Below are 14,901 nucleotides of genomic sequence, written 5' to 3' on the forward strand. Positions count from 1 at the left end.
ATACTTCATTATCCTGACAGGAAAGAGCTTGAGAGTACCAGAAAAGGTTCCTTTCCGTATGACCCACAATATTGAGACTGCTTTGGGGGTCACAGGAGTGGAGGGTATCTTTAAGCTGTCCTGTGAACAGGTGAGGTTTTTTTTTCTTTTCTTTTTTATCAATTAATGTAATGTCTAATTTAGAAAGTGCGTACAAATTTGAATGATGTCCTTTCCTTTCAGGTGATCCAGATAATGCGGCGTGGTAGGGAGACCCTCTTGACTCTTCTAGAGGCATTTGTGTATGACCCCCTGGTAGACTGGACAGCAGGTGGTGAGGTGGGCTTTGCAGGAGCTGTGTACGGAGGAGGTGGCCAGCAGGCAGAGAACAAGCAGAGCAAGAGAGAAATGGAGAGGGACATCACACGTAGCCTGTTCTCTTCCCGTGTGGCTGAGATTAAGGTAAGAATTTTGCAAGTTCAAATTGTACAGAAATGCACATTGACCACATGTGAGGAATGTTTTTTTTTTTTTTTTTTTTTTATGCTGCTTGCAACACATGGAATTGCTAAAATAATGAATTTCTTTCATTGATCGGACTTAGTCCAATTACATTGTTGCCACTGATTGAGCCATGTTTCTGTATCACTTTTTAAAGGGGGAATCAACCTACTAATCGATTATAGTTATTATAGATTAATTATTCAGGGCTCAACAATAAGGATGGCCCGGGGCCAGCATGAAAGACACTCGGCCAGTTGACGGAGCTGTCACTTGCCCAGTCGGGCCAGTGCTGCATCTTCACGGAATTTGATCATTTGAGCATTAAGCCTTGCCAATTTAAATATTCAAGTGCACATAGATGCGAAAGTACCCACTTTTCTCAGTTTGGTACTCGCGTGCTGTGTGAAAACTAAGTTTTGTGCATGACCCAACCAAGGTTATAATCGTTAACGAAAACGAACGAAAAAACGAAAACTAGGTGGGAAAAAACATTGTCGTTAACTGAAATAAAAATAAAAACGAGGCATTACAAAAAAACGATAACTAACTAAAACTGTAATGTGTGTTTGGCAAAACTAACTAAAATAAAATAAAATTATAGAGTAAATGTCCTTAGTTTTCGTCTTTGTTAAGGTCTTTCATTTTTTAACGCTATTTAAAATACGCAGCGTATTCATTCAGCTGCTCCCTGCGCGCACACACACACACACACACACACACACACACACACACACACACAGCCCCTCCCCTCCGTGCACACCGCGTCTCCATGAGAACGAGTGTTCGTTCGACGTTGAAACCAAGTTCGCGAAAGGTTGGTATCTCTATCTCGTGAACACCTTTACACAATCACACATTAAAAAGTGGTATAAAAATATTTTAAATTCTGAATATAATTTTGTCAGTGTGTTAATGTCGACCCGAGAAGCGATTGCGCCTTCTTTAGAAAGTTAACTAGTCGCAAGTTTGAGGTAAAATGCACTTTTTGGTTGTGGTTGTCGATGTCAAAACACTATATAGGGTAGAATGGGGGAAAACGCCCCCCTTAAGGAAAATGTGACATTACAGTGAAACAAAACATAAATTTGACTAGAATTGCCATCCCGGTTTTGAGTGACTATGGCAGGAGTTATTCACCAAATATTAAAATTGCTCAGCCTTCATAATTAATTAGTATTTTGACTGAAAATATTTTTGTACACAGCGGTGGGGTAAAATGCCCCCTTTCTTACCAACCAGTTTGCTTCATAGATCAACAGCAAAATTAACAGACAATAGTTTTTAATCTCTAAACGTAAAAGGCAAGTAATGTATCAACATGTATATATATTAATATTTATTTCAGGAATGTCCAAAATAGCCAAATTTCACTACCTTCCATCAGTGAGCTAACTGTGCTAGCAAGCTAATGCTCACTTTAGGTAATTTTTTCATGTTTTGTTCAAATATTTTGATTTTACCACCTAGTTATACTGCATTAAGTGTAAAACTAAATATTTGATAAACAGAAATATGTTATTATAGTAATTATGATAAAGAGAAACTATTGCCCCTGGGGGGCGTTTTACCCCTCAGCGTAGGGGGCGTTTTACCCCACAAGCTATGACTTTATTAAAAAAATGTTTAATTTTTAAAATATAATTATATTCCTTATAAATAACATATGATCTCAAAAAACTACAGACTTCACTATTCATCTATCATACATCACTGCGATATCCTGAAGAACAATATTCTTTTAAACACTTGTTTACTAATATCTGAAAATTATAGCATTTACCATGTAATCCTCTTCTCTTCAAATATGTCGCTGGTGTCAGCTTCTCCATAGAGATTTGTATATCCCCGTTATCAACGTAGTGCATAGCAACAGTAAAAATGTATCTTAACTACCTCTAGTTGTTATTTTGGGAAAAACAGGTGGGGGGCGTTTTCCCCCACTCTTCCCTAAGCTGTGATTCAAATATTAAATATGTTATGTCATTTTTGTACTTTTACACTGAATGTTTGCTGCTTCAATCCAGATGAGTAGGCTATGGTTACTATATAGTATATTATATATAGTACTATATTACTATAGCAGGCTATATTACGGCTGTGGTAGGCTATATAGGGTGTGAATTCTGATGTGTAGATTTTTGGTACGGCGTGTGGATTTTGTAAGAGGTAAAGGAATTTCAATGGGTTGTGAATTGTTTTCTAAAATTGTATGATGTTTGTGTTGCTTTTATTACACAATACTTTTTCTGATCTTTTTGAATTTTGCCCCTGACAAATAACCCAAATTACAAAAAAAGACTAAAACTAACACTAAAACTAATAAAAACTAAACTAAAACTAAGCATTTTCAAAAAATAAAAACTAAACTAAACTAGCAAACCCACTTTAAAAACTAATTAAAACTAAACTGAATTTGAAAACAAAAATTCAAAACGAAATAAAAATAAAAACTAATAAAAAATGCAAAACTATAATAACCCTGGACCCAACACACATTTAAAACGCGTGCCAGGAACGCCGTGTCTCACAGCACGTGAATACTCTTTAAAATAAACCACATACATGTACAGTGAATGTGTATAGTGCGCATTTCGCGCCAATCCTGTTAAAAACTATATCGTCACGCAGTTTCATAACAATCGCGAGATGGACGCGTCTCAACGGTGACAGTTATTTAAACCTGTTTTTCTCAAAATTCCGTTCCAGAAAAGCATAGTGATCGGCCGACTTCAGATAAACACAACTTCTGCTACCAACAAGCTATGATAAAAATAAAAACAGATTTGGAAAGGGCTTGATACCAGCATCCATATGATATCAAAACCTGTAATAGGTAAAATTTCACCATGTGGTGGGTTTTCCCAGATCGCATCACATATGCTATATAGGAAATCTCAACTGCCTGATTATTTCATCACAAAAGGACAGCTCTTTATATAAAGTTGCATATGTAAGTACAGTATACTCGTGTAGTGTGATATATATAGCAAATCGCTACTGCTTAATTCCTTGTATTGTCACAAAATGTAAACTGTTTTATCACCCAGCTCTAATCTGCTAAATGTAGCTATAAGGCATGAAGATATTAAGATGTTATAAACATTAACCTTATGAATTTCTATAAAGCTGCTTTGAAAACAATGTGTTTGACTTGACTTGGTTTGCTAAGCAAGATTTTCTTCTTGTTTCTCAGGTGAATTGGTTTAAGAACCGTGATGAGATGACTGGTGTACTGCCGCAGGTTGAGGAGGCCGTGGAGGAGTACCTGAGCCTGCAGGAGCAGCTCACACAGGTAGAGAAAGTGCAGGGCAAGGTGCTGGAGGAGATGGAGTTCTTAGAGGATGCCGACACCAGAGCAGATCATCCCATCCACTCCCTGGAGCACAGGTCAGTAGATGAGACCGCCAAAGAGTTTTTTGGAAGGAATCGTGTTGAGCTTTTCATGATTATTGCTTGATTAATTATCATTATTATAGATTTGATGGGATGGATTAAAGGTTCTCATTCTTATTCTTTCTCCTGTCCCCTTTCAGATACTCTGAGCACACTCAGTTGCAGTCCAGGCAGAGGACTGTACAGGATGCCATTCAGGGGAAGTTGTCAGATCTGGATCAGTGGATTTCACAGTATCAAGCTGCCTTTGCCAGTTTAGAGGCCACCCAGCTTGCCAGCCTCCTCCAGGAGATCAGTAGCCCTATTGATTTAGGTACAGAATTTGTTTTGGGCTTCTTTTACTGAATATGAACTGAAATGTGATAAGAAGCAAATTTCCAATTTGTTCTTTTTGTCCTTTTAAACTGCAGGTCCACCCAGCTATGTGCCAGCAACATCTTTCTTGCAGAATGCAGGCCAAGCACATCTGATCAGCCAGTGTGAAGCACTGGAGGCGGAGGTGAGCGCTCTGTTACAGCAGCGGCGCTCTCAGCTGCGTGGCTGTCTTGAGCACCTGCACAGCTACGCCACTGTGGCCCTGCTGTACCCCCGTGCAGTGCTGCACAGGCACAGAGTTCACACGTGGAAACAGTGGATGGAGGAGCTGGTGTGTGACATGACTGTCGATCACTGTCAGACCGTCTATCATCAGTAAGTGCATTTACTAACTGTTCCCTATCAGTCAAAAGACATGCTGGACACTAGTTGGCTGATTTTCGGTCGGTTAACATTTAAAAAAAATGTTTTTGAAAGAAGTCTCTAAGGCTCAACAAGGCAAAAAGAAAACATTAATATTTTGAAATATTATTTCAGCTACTATTATTTAGTAGGGCTGTGTATTGGCAAGAATCTGGCGATACGATACGTATCACGATACATGGGTCACGATTCAATATATTGCAATATATTTCGATACTGTGCATTAGGCGATATATTGGGATTTTTTTAAAGTAGGACTATAATTTTAGAAAAAAATATATAAAAAAAAAGACATGATGTGCATAAAAGTCAAAGAAGTTTACTTTAGGTTAACAATTCAGTTCACAGAAAATCAGACTGCCAGTTTGGTATTGTGGTTCACAGGTTCTTAGTGAGCAAATTTGTATATTTCTCAAGTAGGCCATAATAAAAGAAAATACATAGCCCCTGTCACAATACAAAACAACAACGTGAACTGGACGAAAATGAATGAAAGTGAACAAAATGAATATGTCATATAGGCCTATTGAAATCAAGTTTTTATGTGATAAAAGATTTTAAAAGAACTGGACGCGCGAATGAGGCAAATTAACGTCTGCCGCGCTAAACGCCTCATTCGCGCCACAGGACCTCCAGACGCGCGTAAACGCGTCTTTGCATTAACTTAACATTGAAATCACTCGCGCCAGACACTCTATTCGTGTTTGGTGTGAACGCAGCTTCACGGTGCGCGTCCACTACAGCGGCAAAACTACGCTCGGTGCCGCTGGCAACGCTGTAACGTCTCCGCTTTGGGGTGTGTCTGTTACGAGTGTGTTTGTTTTTTTCAACACACGGACAGTATAATCATCATGCACGCGATTACATTTAGAAATAGACAAGCTTTGTTTCCAAATGCACCAAGCAAAGATCCTTTCAATTTTATAAACCCAGCCAATATAATAACAATAAACACATCCAAAATAAAATCTTTAACATATATAAACAACTGCAAAGCATCTAATTTGTAAACAAAATGATTTACGCACTAAATCCATCATAAACTGCCGACCGCGTTTTTCGCTTGATATTTGCATAAAGTCGAGAACTGCCCAACCTTTTGACGCTCTCAGTCGCTCTCAACGCTTTCTCCGGTCCTGCACTGCTGAGCGTGAAGCTCGACTTCCATGGAATGAATTGAAAACGCTTGCTCCGCTCGCTCCTTGCCAGTGGACATGCACCGTTCGGCGAGCCTTTTAAACAACATAAACGTGAACCACCGTCTTACCATGAATATTTTTGGACGTAAAAAAAAAAAAAAAAAAAAATCGATATTGCGTTTTTGAAAATCGATACAGTATTGCAAAATAAAATATCGCGATACTCATGTGTATCGATTTTTTCTTACACCCCTATTATTTAGTAGTTTAATATCTATTAAAACTGAAAACTGAATTTTCATCGTCATTACACAAGTTTTCATTGTCCCATGATCCTTCATAAAACATTCTAATATGCTGATTTGCTGCTCAGGAAAAAAAAATTCTCCTTCAGTATAATCTTAACTTTTAATCTTAAATAGAAATCTTTTGTAATCATTTAAAATAGCTTCACTTTTGATCAATTTGTTATTAATTAATAAAAATCTTACTGACCCCAAATTTGTACACTTGGTCGTGTATGTCAGGATTACCATGTCCTGGAAATATCAAATACATTTAAATGATTGTAATAATTTTTAAATTTGCAATCACAAAGGTTTCTGTGACTCTTCCCATTTCATTTTCAGGATGTTTAATGATTAATCAAATATAAATTGAAGTTGTCTTTTCTTTTTAGGTATGAAATGCAGTTTGCACCCCAGCCCCCTCCTGCCACATGTCAGATTCTATCTAGTATCGAGATGGCGCTGCAGCACCATGCAGCAGAAACCAACACTCGGCTGATGCGGCAGGTAGAGCGTCTGAAGGCAGAGGGCGCTGGCGTGCCTGTGTGTGAGGAGCAGCTGCAGGAGATTGAGCGATGTATCAAAGTCTTCCTGCATGAGGATGCCGAGCTCGGCTCCTTCAGCCTGGCTGGCATTATCGTCTCTGCACTCTGTGCCCTTACCAGGTCTGAATCTGTGGTTTAAAAAAAAAAAGCTTATAAGAATTGTGAACCACATTTGTTAAGATTTTTTTTCTGGTCTTCCTTGCCCTAATTTGTCAAAGGATTAAAGAATACATTGTTTCTGTGCTTTGCAGGCGTAACCTGGTGATGGAGGGAGCGGCAGCCAGTGCCGGAGAGCAACTGGTGGAACTGACATCCCGTGATGGCGCCTGGTTCCTGGAGGAGCTCTGCAGTATGAGTGGAAACATCACATGCCTTGTGCAACTGTTGCAGCAGTGCCAGCTTCTGTCACATGACCTGGATATCCTCAGTCCTGCCGAGTCCTCGCAAGTTGTCTACCTGGCCAATGGCGTGTACACTTGTCTACAGGTAAGGATGTTCTCAGTGTTTAATGGTACTGTGGTTTCAGTGATTTTTGTTTTTCCCCTCTCAAACATTTTTTATTAATATTTGAAGGAGCTCAACACAAACTTCCGTCAGATCATCTTCCCAGAGGCTCTGCGATGCATGCTGAAGGGGGAAAGCACATTAGAGACCATGCTAGCAGAGCTTGATGCACTTATTGATCAGTGCGCAGATGGAGTATCGCTGCAGGGGTTGGGGGAAGTTCTGCAGGCTCACCTTCGTAACACCACCATGGGCCTGGAGGACGATCCGGATGACCACTATCTCGATGTCACTAGGTAACATGGAAAATAGAAATGTGTACCATACTGTGTTGAAGCTGCATTACTTTTAGGACAGACTTATCTTTGTGTTGTCTTGTCAGGGTTCTGCGGGCCCAGTACTCAGAACTGATCCAGCCTCGCAGCATGGAGAGCTCTGTGCAGGAAACGCCCAAGATGAGTGCTGGTCAGATGCTGTTGGTAGCTTTTGATGGCATGTTTGCACAGCTGGAGACTGCTTTTGGACTTCTGATTGACAAGGTAAAAAAAAAACTGATAGTTACCTTAAGGAAAAGGCGCCTTTGGATAGAGGTGTAATGTTGCCTAATATTTTAGTCTGATGTGCAGGGGAGGGGGGATCAGGTTTTCCTTATTTTTTGTCCTTAGCTGACTGTAGCTTATTTAGATTAGAGTTGTGTCTGAATGAATCCTGTTCTCTCATCCAGCTGAACTCTATGGATGTGCCTGCTGCCTGGAGAAAGGTCGATGTGATCCGGGAGTCCAGAGCTACACAGCTCCATTTCTTTGACAATGTTCTGACCAGGCAGGTCTTGGAAGAGATTTTCTTTCTGAAGAGACTCCAGACCATCCGAGACTTCTTCCGTCTGTGTGGATCATTTGCACAGACGCTATCTGGTAAATGGCTAATTCATTTTTTATTTCCTCAATGTATTAAGAGTAAAGCATGAATTAAAGGGTTAGTTCACCCAAAAATGAAAATTCTGTCAGTAATTACTCACCCTCATGTTGTTCCAACCATGTAAGTCTTTCGTTCATCTTTGGAACACAAATTAAGATATTTTTGATGAAATCTGACAGAATTTTGACTCCTCCATAGGCTTCCAGTGTGACCGAAACTCACCGGCCCAGAATAGTTATTAAAACATCGTTAAAATAGTCCAAGTAACTACAGTGGCACTACATTAAGTTTATCATGCGACGAGAATACTTTTTGTGCGCAAAAACAAACAAAAATAACAACTTTATTCCACTTTTCATTTCCTTCTCTCTGGATGTCTAGTTGGTTTGCGTAGTGTTTTTGCGCTGCGCGTCTGTGTTGCACGTCATCACGCAACACACACATGACCGGCGTCGGCCAATAGTGAGCCTACGTGGTGACGTGTAACACAGACGCGCTGCGCAAAAACACTACGCAAACCAACTAGACATCCAGAGAGAAGGAAATGAATAGTGGAATAAAGTCGTTATTTTTGTTTGTTTTTGCGCACAAAAAGTATTCTCGTCGCTTGATATACTTAAGATTGAGCCACTGGAGTCACTTGGACTATATTAACGATCTCTTTAATAACTTTTCTGGGCCAGCAAGTTTCGGTCACACTGGAAGCCTATGGAGGAGTGAAACATGGCTCAGATTTCATCAAAAATATCTTAATTTGTGTTCCGAAGATGAACGAAGGTCTTACGTGGTTGGAACAACATGAGGGTGAGTAATTACTGACAGAATTTTAATTTTTGGGTGAACTAACCCTTTAAGTAATATAAAGTAGCACACAACTGTAGTATGTTCTTGATTTGGCACCCTTCTCACTTTTTTCAACAGGAACCTGCCCTACACCCACAGATGAGCCTCCACCCTCTAATGGCCCAGTACCCATAGTGAAGCCCTTGTATCGAGGCTCCACTGTAGTGAGCGAGGACCAGATGATGCGGCCCATCAAAGCCTTCACGGCAGACTTTGTGAGACAGATGCTAATGGGGCTCCCCACCCAGGCTCTGGGCCTAGCCATCTGCAGCACCCTCAGTGCGCTCGGCATGGACCTCATCGCCCAAGTGGAGGCCAAGGACTTTGGCGCTGAGGGAAAAGTTTCTCTAGATGACCTGTGTAAGAAAGCAGTAGAGCAAGGTGTGCAGGCAGGGCGGATATCCCAGCTTCTGCTCAACAGGGCCACAGTGCTGGCCAGCTCCTACGACACGGCCTGGAAAAAACTGGACCTGGTGCGACGTCTGGAGGTCAGCATCGACGCTTGTAAGGTCAGCCTTCAGAGGACTCAGCTTCACATCACAATGTTCCAGGTAAGAACCGGTTCTCTTTCATTTGTGAAAAAATCGGCAGCAGTTTTGGTTGTAACCCTCCGATCTGTCTCATCAGTGGCAGCATGAGGACATTCTTGGTGCAAGGACGCAGCCCATGACGGTCAGTCCCCCACCTCGTTCCATCATCCTCAGCAACATGAAGAAGAAGCTCTACAAACTCAGTCAGGATGAAGCTTCTATTGGCAGCGTCCAGGTTAAAGCCTTTGCTTGTTTTGGAGAGCAATGTGTAATAGAAACCTTTTAATCTAAACCGTGTTGGGTTTTGTGTTGCAGGAGAAGTTGGCAGGTCTAGAGGGCAGCATAGAGCAGAGGCTGAAGTGGGCCGGTGGTGCAAACCCCGCACTCGCCCCAGTGCTACAGGACTTTGAGGCCACTATAGCAGAACGCCGTGCCTTGGTGATGAAGGAGAGTCAGCGTGCCAACCAGGTTACTTTTCTCTGCAGCACCATCCTCAACTTTGAAGGTTTGCGTACCCGTACCGCTGAAGCCTTGAACATGGATGCCACACTTTTTGAACTTGTGAAACGATGCCAGGCCACCTGCTCCTACGCTGCCCAGTTTAGCACATCTGTTTCCCCTCTGGAACTTCAGCTGCTTCATAGACTGGTGGGTGTTGCTTGTGTCACTAGATTTTTACATCCATCATCATCCATCTATACTGAATATACACTAATATACACATTGAATATTCAATTTAAAAGAACTGTTTTGGATTTTAAAATGTAATTTATTCCTGTGATGGCAAAGGTGAATTTTCAGCAGCCATTTCTCTAGTCTTCAGTGTCACATGATCCTTCAGAAAAGGAAACCGTAATAAAAAAAATTAAGGATTCTTTGAATAGAATGTTCAAAAGAACCGTATTTATTTGAAATTGAAGTCTTTTGAAATAGTGTAAATGTATTTACTGTCATGTTGGATTGATTGAATGCATTCTTGCTGAATAAAAGCATCAATTTCTTTCAATGTAAAAAAAAAAAAAATCTTACTTTTGAACAGTACTGTACATTGCTAATATTTCCCTCCTTTCCCTTATTTTTATACTATTTTACTATTTTTACATTTTTCACAAATGAATTGATTTGATTTGATTTGATTTTATATATATATATATATATATATATATATATGTATGTATATATATGGTGCATCCCAACATATCACTACCTTGCTAAGTTTATGTATTTGACAGTGACTCTAAAAGCTGAACCATCAACATTCCTCAACAATACATATTTTATCCATCTACTTAAGTATTTGTTCAACTATTTCTCTGTAATCTGTTGTCATTGTCCGTTTCTAATTGAAAACCACTGGATTGTGTCTTTGCAGAGTCCTGCCATGGATCTGTCTGTTGGTGGGCCTGAGTGGCTAGTGTATGCGCAGAATCACCTCACCCAGGAGATGTCCAGTCAGAGAGCCATGCAGGAGGACAGAGAGCAGCAGCTGGAGAGCGTGACAGAGACATTACAGCTGCTGGTGGACTCCATTAAAGGCATCCTGTCCATTCACAACCGCCAACTTGCTGATGTTAAGCACCTACTGCGTGCAATGGCAAAGGTATTTAATATCCAATGCAAAATGGTTGATTTAAGTTTATTAGGTGCCTATCTGCTGCCAAAAATTTGTTTTAAGTGTGTCAGAATAGCTTTTGTGTATGCTCTAATGTTAGCTGCTTTTCAATTTGGCAGGATGAGGAAAATGCCCTTGTAGAGGGAGAGGAAGTGACTTATGAGGGCAGTGTGCGTCAGTTCCTGTCAGAATACAAGGCATGGCAAGATAATGTGCAGATAGTGCTGTTCACAGTAGTGCAAGCCACAGGTCAACCACGCAGCCAAGAGCAGGTTGAGCTGCTGCAGGAGATTCCTGCCACCCTGAAGGAGCTAAAGGTTCAGAGCCAGGGGTGAGTGCTTACGCTGGTTTCAGAACGTAACTTGTATGTCTTGAAGTGGCTTTTGTAGTTCAAACTGTTTTTTTCCCCCCCTTAGCATCTACAATGGCTTGGTGGGCTTTGCTTCTCCCCTTGTCACTGAGAGAGGGAGTGACTGTGCGAGTCCCACTTCCACAGTCCAGACCAGCTTTGCTGCAGGTAAGTTTGTGTTTTACTGTTTTTTTGTTTTGTTTTTTTAAGGTAATTTCTGTTCAGTGTCACTGAACTTGATCTCTCTCTGTTCTTATAGCAGTGCGCTGCAGTGGAGTGAAGACCCAGCCGGACAGCATGTCTCAGAATGCCCGCAAAGCAATTCCTCGAAACTTTGGGACCCCGACGGACACTCCCCCCAGTACTTTGATGATCAACAGTAAAGGACTGGCCCCGAGCCCCAAAAGAGCTGTGCGGGATCCCAAAACTGGGAGAGGTTAGTCATAAAGCAAATTCCTTAATCTCATTTATCACTCCATTTTAAAATCTCTGAAATGTGACTTTACATCTGCATGTTTGACCAATTACTATAACAGATAGATCAGTCAAGTGCTTTTTCATAATCAAGTTCTCTCTCTCATCAACTCTGCTCATGCGTTGAGCCAGTTTGAACATGTTTTAACATCTATCTGTGATTATATACATTACTGTTCAAAAGTTTAGGTTCTGCATTTTTTTTTAAATAAAATATATCAATTTTTTTTTCAAATGTATATATTTTCAAATGTAATTTTATTCCTGTGATGGCAAAGCTAAATGTTCATCAGTCAGTACTCCAGTCCTCAGTGTCTCATGATCCTTCAGAAATCATTCTAAATATGCTGAAGAAACAAATGTTGAAAACAGTTGTGCTACTTAATATTTTTAAATTGGAAATTGTGATACATTTTATCAGGATTATTTGATGAATAGGAAGTTTAAAAGAACTCCATTTATATGAAATAGAAGTGTTTTGTAACATTTAAAAATGTAATTAATTTCCCTTCTGATCAATTTAATCTGTCCTTCCTGAAAAGTCTAACTGACCCCAAACTTTTGAAGTGTAGTGTAGGAATCTTAGATATGTGTGTTTGAACTACAATAGACAATCATCATTGAAGTGCTTTTTTTATACTCAAGTTAAGTATGCTCATGTTCAGCCAGTTTCAACTTTTTTTTCTTTTTTTTTAAGTTTTAAATTACAATGGATTGTTAGTATATTATCTTCTATAAGAAAATAGTGCCTTTTTTAATTAAAAAAGTATTTGTAGCTATGAAATGCTTTATATCAACTTGAAGCTTTGCCAGGATCACTGATCAGCAATTTTTCCTACAGCTGTACAAGAGAGGAATTCCTACGCTGTTAGTGTGTGGAAGAGGGTAAAAGCCAAACTGGAAGGGAGAGATGTAGACCCTAACAGGAGAATGAGTGTCACTGAGCAGGTGAGCATTCCTCCTTTACACCTATGACCTCACTGCTACTGTTGTGAATGTTGCTTAATGCATATTTGTTCTCTCTCTCTGTTTCTTAATGCATATTTGTTCTCTCTCTCTGTTTCTTAATGCATATTTGTTCTCTCTCTCAGTTTCTTAATGCATATTTGTTCTCTCTCTCTCTCTCTCTCTCTCTCTCTCTCTCTCTCTCTCTCTCTCTCTCTCTCTCTCTCTCTCTCTCTCTCTCTCTCTCTCTCAGGTGGATTATGTCATCAAAGAGGCGACGAACGTGGACAACCTTGCACAGTTGTACGAGGGATGGACGGCATGGGTGTGAACGGGATCCTTGTAGATCACTTTGGTCCAGCGAGGGTAGAAATCCACCAAAATCCACTGGGTCTGGGGCAATGGAGCCACAGAGCACCATGCAGGAAAAGGAGGTGGGGTGTAGAAACCCTCCCTCAGGCCCACACCGGATCCCCGTAGCATAGCTACATCCGGCGATCCAGCTAACACAACGAAATGGGTCTGCATCTGTCTCCCCGGGATGTGTGGGAGCTCACCAAGATGGGGAGGCGGGGTGGGGGGGATAAGGCACATGGCTTGAACTACCCCCCCAACCAACCCCTGTATCAACAACAACAAATAAACGTCTGTCAACTATCAAAACAAATAGGATTTGCCACAGGGAAAATTTGCAGGAGACAGTTTATCCACTCTTAGAGCAGAGGTCTGCGGTAATTAGCGAGTTTCTAGACTACATTTGTGCGAGAGTGGAAGGAAAGGGTGATCCGTTCTTCGAGGGATCCTCTGGCCTCTGTTTTTGGATGGCTCGGGGTCACGCATGACTTACGGCTGAGCTGTCTCCTGCTGGAGCGGGTGTGGAGGGCTGTGTAACCGGAAGGCTCAAGGGACACCATTCAAAGCCAGAAGGCCTTTGACAGACCTTAGAGTTTGTTCTTAACCACAAAAAGACCTTTTCCCCTCAAGCATATATAGGAAACATTGCAAAAACTTGTTTTACACCTTCTCTAATGTATTGCACAGATTTCACGATTAAAAGGTGAATCGCAAAGTGGCTTTGGGAACATTCACTGTCATGAGTTTCTCAATGTTTGGCTCAATGAATGATATGCTTGGAGTTGGTAAGTGCTCGGTCTGAGGTCTCTATTTGATTTGATCTTTGAATATGACCCAGGCTCAGTGTGGTGAGATGTGCAAATCAGTTTCTAAATGCTTTTTTTCTTAGTATGCATCTCTGATCTTGTTTGTGTATTGTAGATTTTTCTCCCTGTCCTTCTTTACTATAAATTTAGTTAGTCTTGATTGCTCCTTTTTTTTTTTTGGACTTGCCTGTGGTAGTGTATCATCGCTGATACATGTTCCCCGTTAAAGCTTGCGTTTTACTGAACTTGACCTAGTTTTACATTTTTAGTGGGAGAAATAAGTAATGGAATAGTGATGTGGTGATGGTTATAATTGTTGTCTCAGTGGTTTTACTCCATTTTGTTGGTCAAATAAAATAATAATTAAACCTCTTTGGTCTTCATTTGAGTTTGCTGTATTTGGTTGTGTTTGTCTGATTTTTATGCTTTTGGCATTTTCATACTTGGAATTGTTTACCCAGGTTAATTTTTAACTTGAGCGAACTTGTTCCACACTGTTTAGACGTCTACCATTCATACTGCAATTTCACCCTGTTCAAGAACAATGCTTCATTTCCCTTTCATAATTACAAGTGGCGGTGTGTTGCTCAACCCAGGGTTAATAGTAACCTTAGCCTGGGGTTAACCTAATGTTGAATGTTTTTGAGCGTTACATATTTTGGCTAGTTAGACTACTGTTCGTGTTCAAATGTTTTGGATCAATATGTTCTGTTTTGTTTTAAAGAATTTTTATACAGCAAATACATTAAACTGATAAAATGTGACAGTGAATATTTGTTTATTTATATACATTGTTTGTATATATATTTATTTTATTTTTGTACTGTATTTTTAATCAAGTAAATGTAGCTTTGGTGAGCATAAGAGACTTAAAAACAATCATACTGACCCCAAACAGTAGCATTAATAGCATTGATATTCAATTGTAGTGAAGATTGTACTTACCAAAACTAATATTTAGCTCTGTCTTATGTTTTTGAG

At 40.3% G+C, this 14,901-nt stretch overlaps 1 protein-coding gene across 1 annotated transcript in view; it reads left to right on the forward strand.

Annotated features, from left to right (window-relative positions):
* The window catches only part of smg1 (SMG1 nonsense mediated mRNA decay associated PI3K related kinase), a 43,463-nt gene extending 29,171 nt beyond the window's left edge, over positions 1-14,292 (forward strand). The window contains exons 44-62 of the mRNA XM_084425464.1: positions 21-130; positions 223-441; positions 3,677-3,870; positions 4,017-4,189; positions 4,287-4,566; positions 6,433-6,705; positions 6,837-7,071; positions 7,159-7,385; positions 7,472-7,628; positions 7,814-8,003; positions 8,929-9,401; positions 9,478-9,615; positions 9,696-10,028; positions 10,753-10,980; positions 11,112-11,323; positions 11,409-11,509; positions 11,601-11,777; positions 12,657-12,763; positions 13,014-14,292. Of these exons, the coding sequence (XP_084281590.1) occupies positions 21-130; positions 223-441; positions 3,677-3,870; positions 4,017-4,189; positions 4,287-4,566; positions 6,433-6,705; positions 6,837-7,071; positions 7,159-7,385; positions 7,472-7,628; positions 7,814-8,003; positions 8,929-9,401; positions 9,478-9,615; positions 9,696-10,028; positions 10,753-10,980; positions 11,112-11,323; positions 11,409-11,509; positions 11,601-11,777; positions 12,657-12,763; positions 13,014-13,091 (3,905 nt within the window). The 3' untranslated portion in view covers positions 13,092-14,292. The remainder of the gene's footprint in view (positions 1-20; positions 131-222; positions 442-3,676; positions 3,871-4,016; positions 4,190-4,286; positions 4,567-6,432; positions 6,706-6,836; positions 7,072-7,158; positions 7,386-7,471; positions 7,629-7,813; positions 8,004-8,928; positions 9,402-9,477; positions 9,616-9,695; positions 10,029-10,752; positions 10,981-11,111; positions 11,324-11,408; positions 11,510-11,600; positions 11,778-12,656; positions 12,764-13,013) is intronic.
* The last annotated feature ends 609 nt before the right edge of the window (positions 14,293-14,901 follow it).

This window comes from Rutilus rutilus (genome assembly GCF_951802725.1).
Source record: "Rutilus rutilus genome assembly, chromosome: 1".
In the NCBI taxonomy this organism is placed as follows: domain Eukaryota; kingdom Metazoa; phylum Chordata; class Actinopteri; order Cypriniformes; family Leuciscidae; genus Rutilus; species Rutilus rutilus.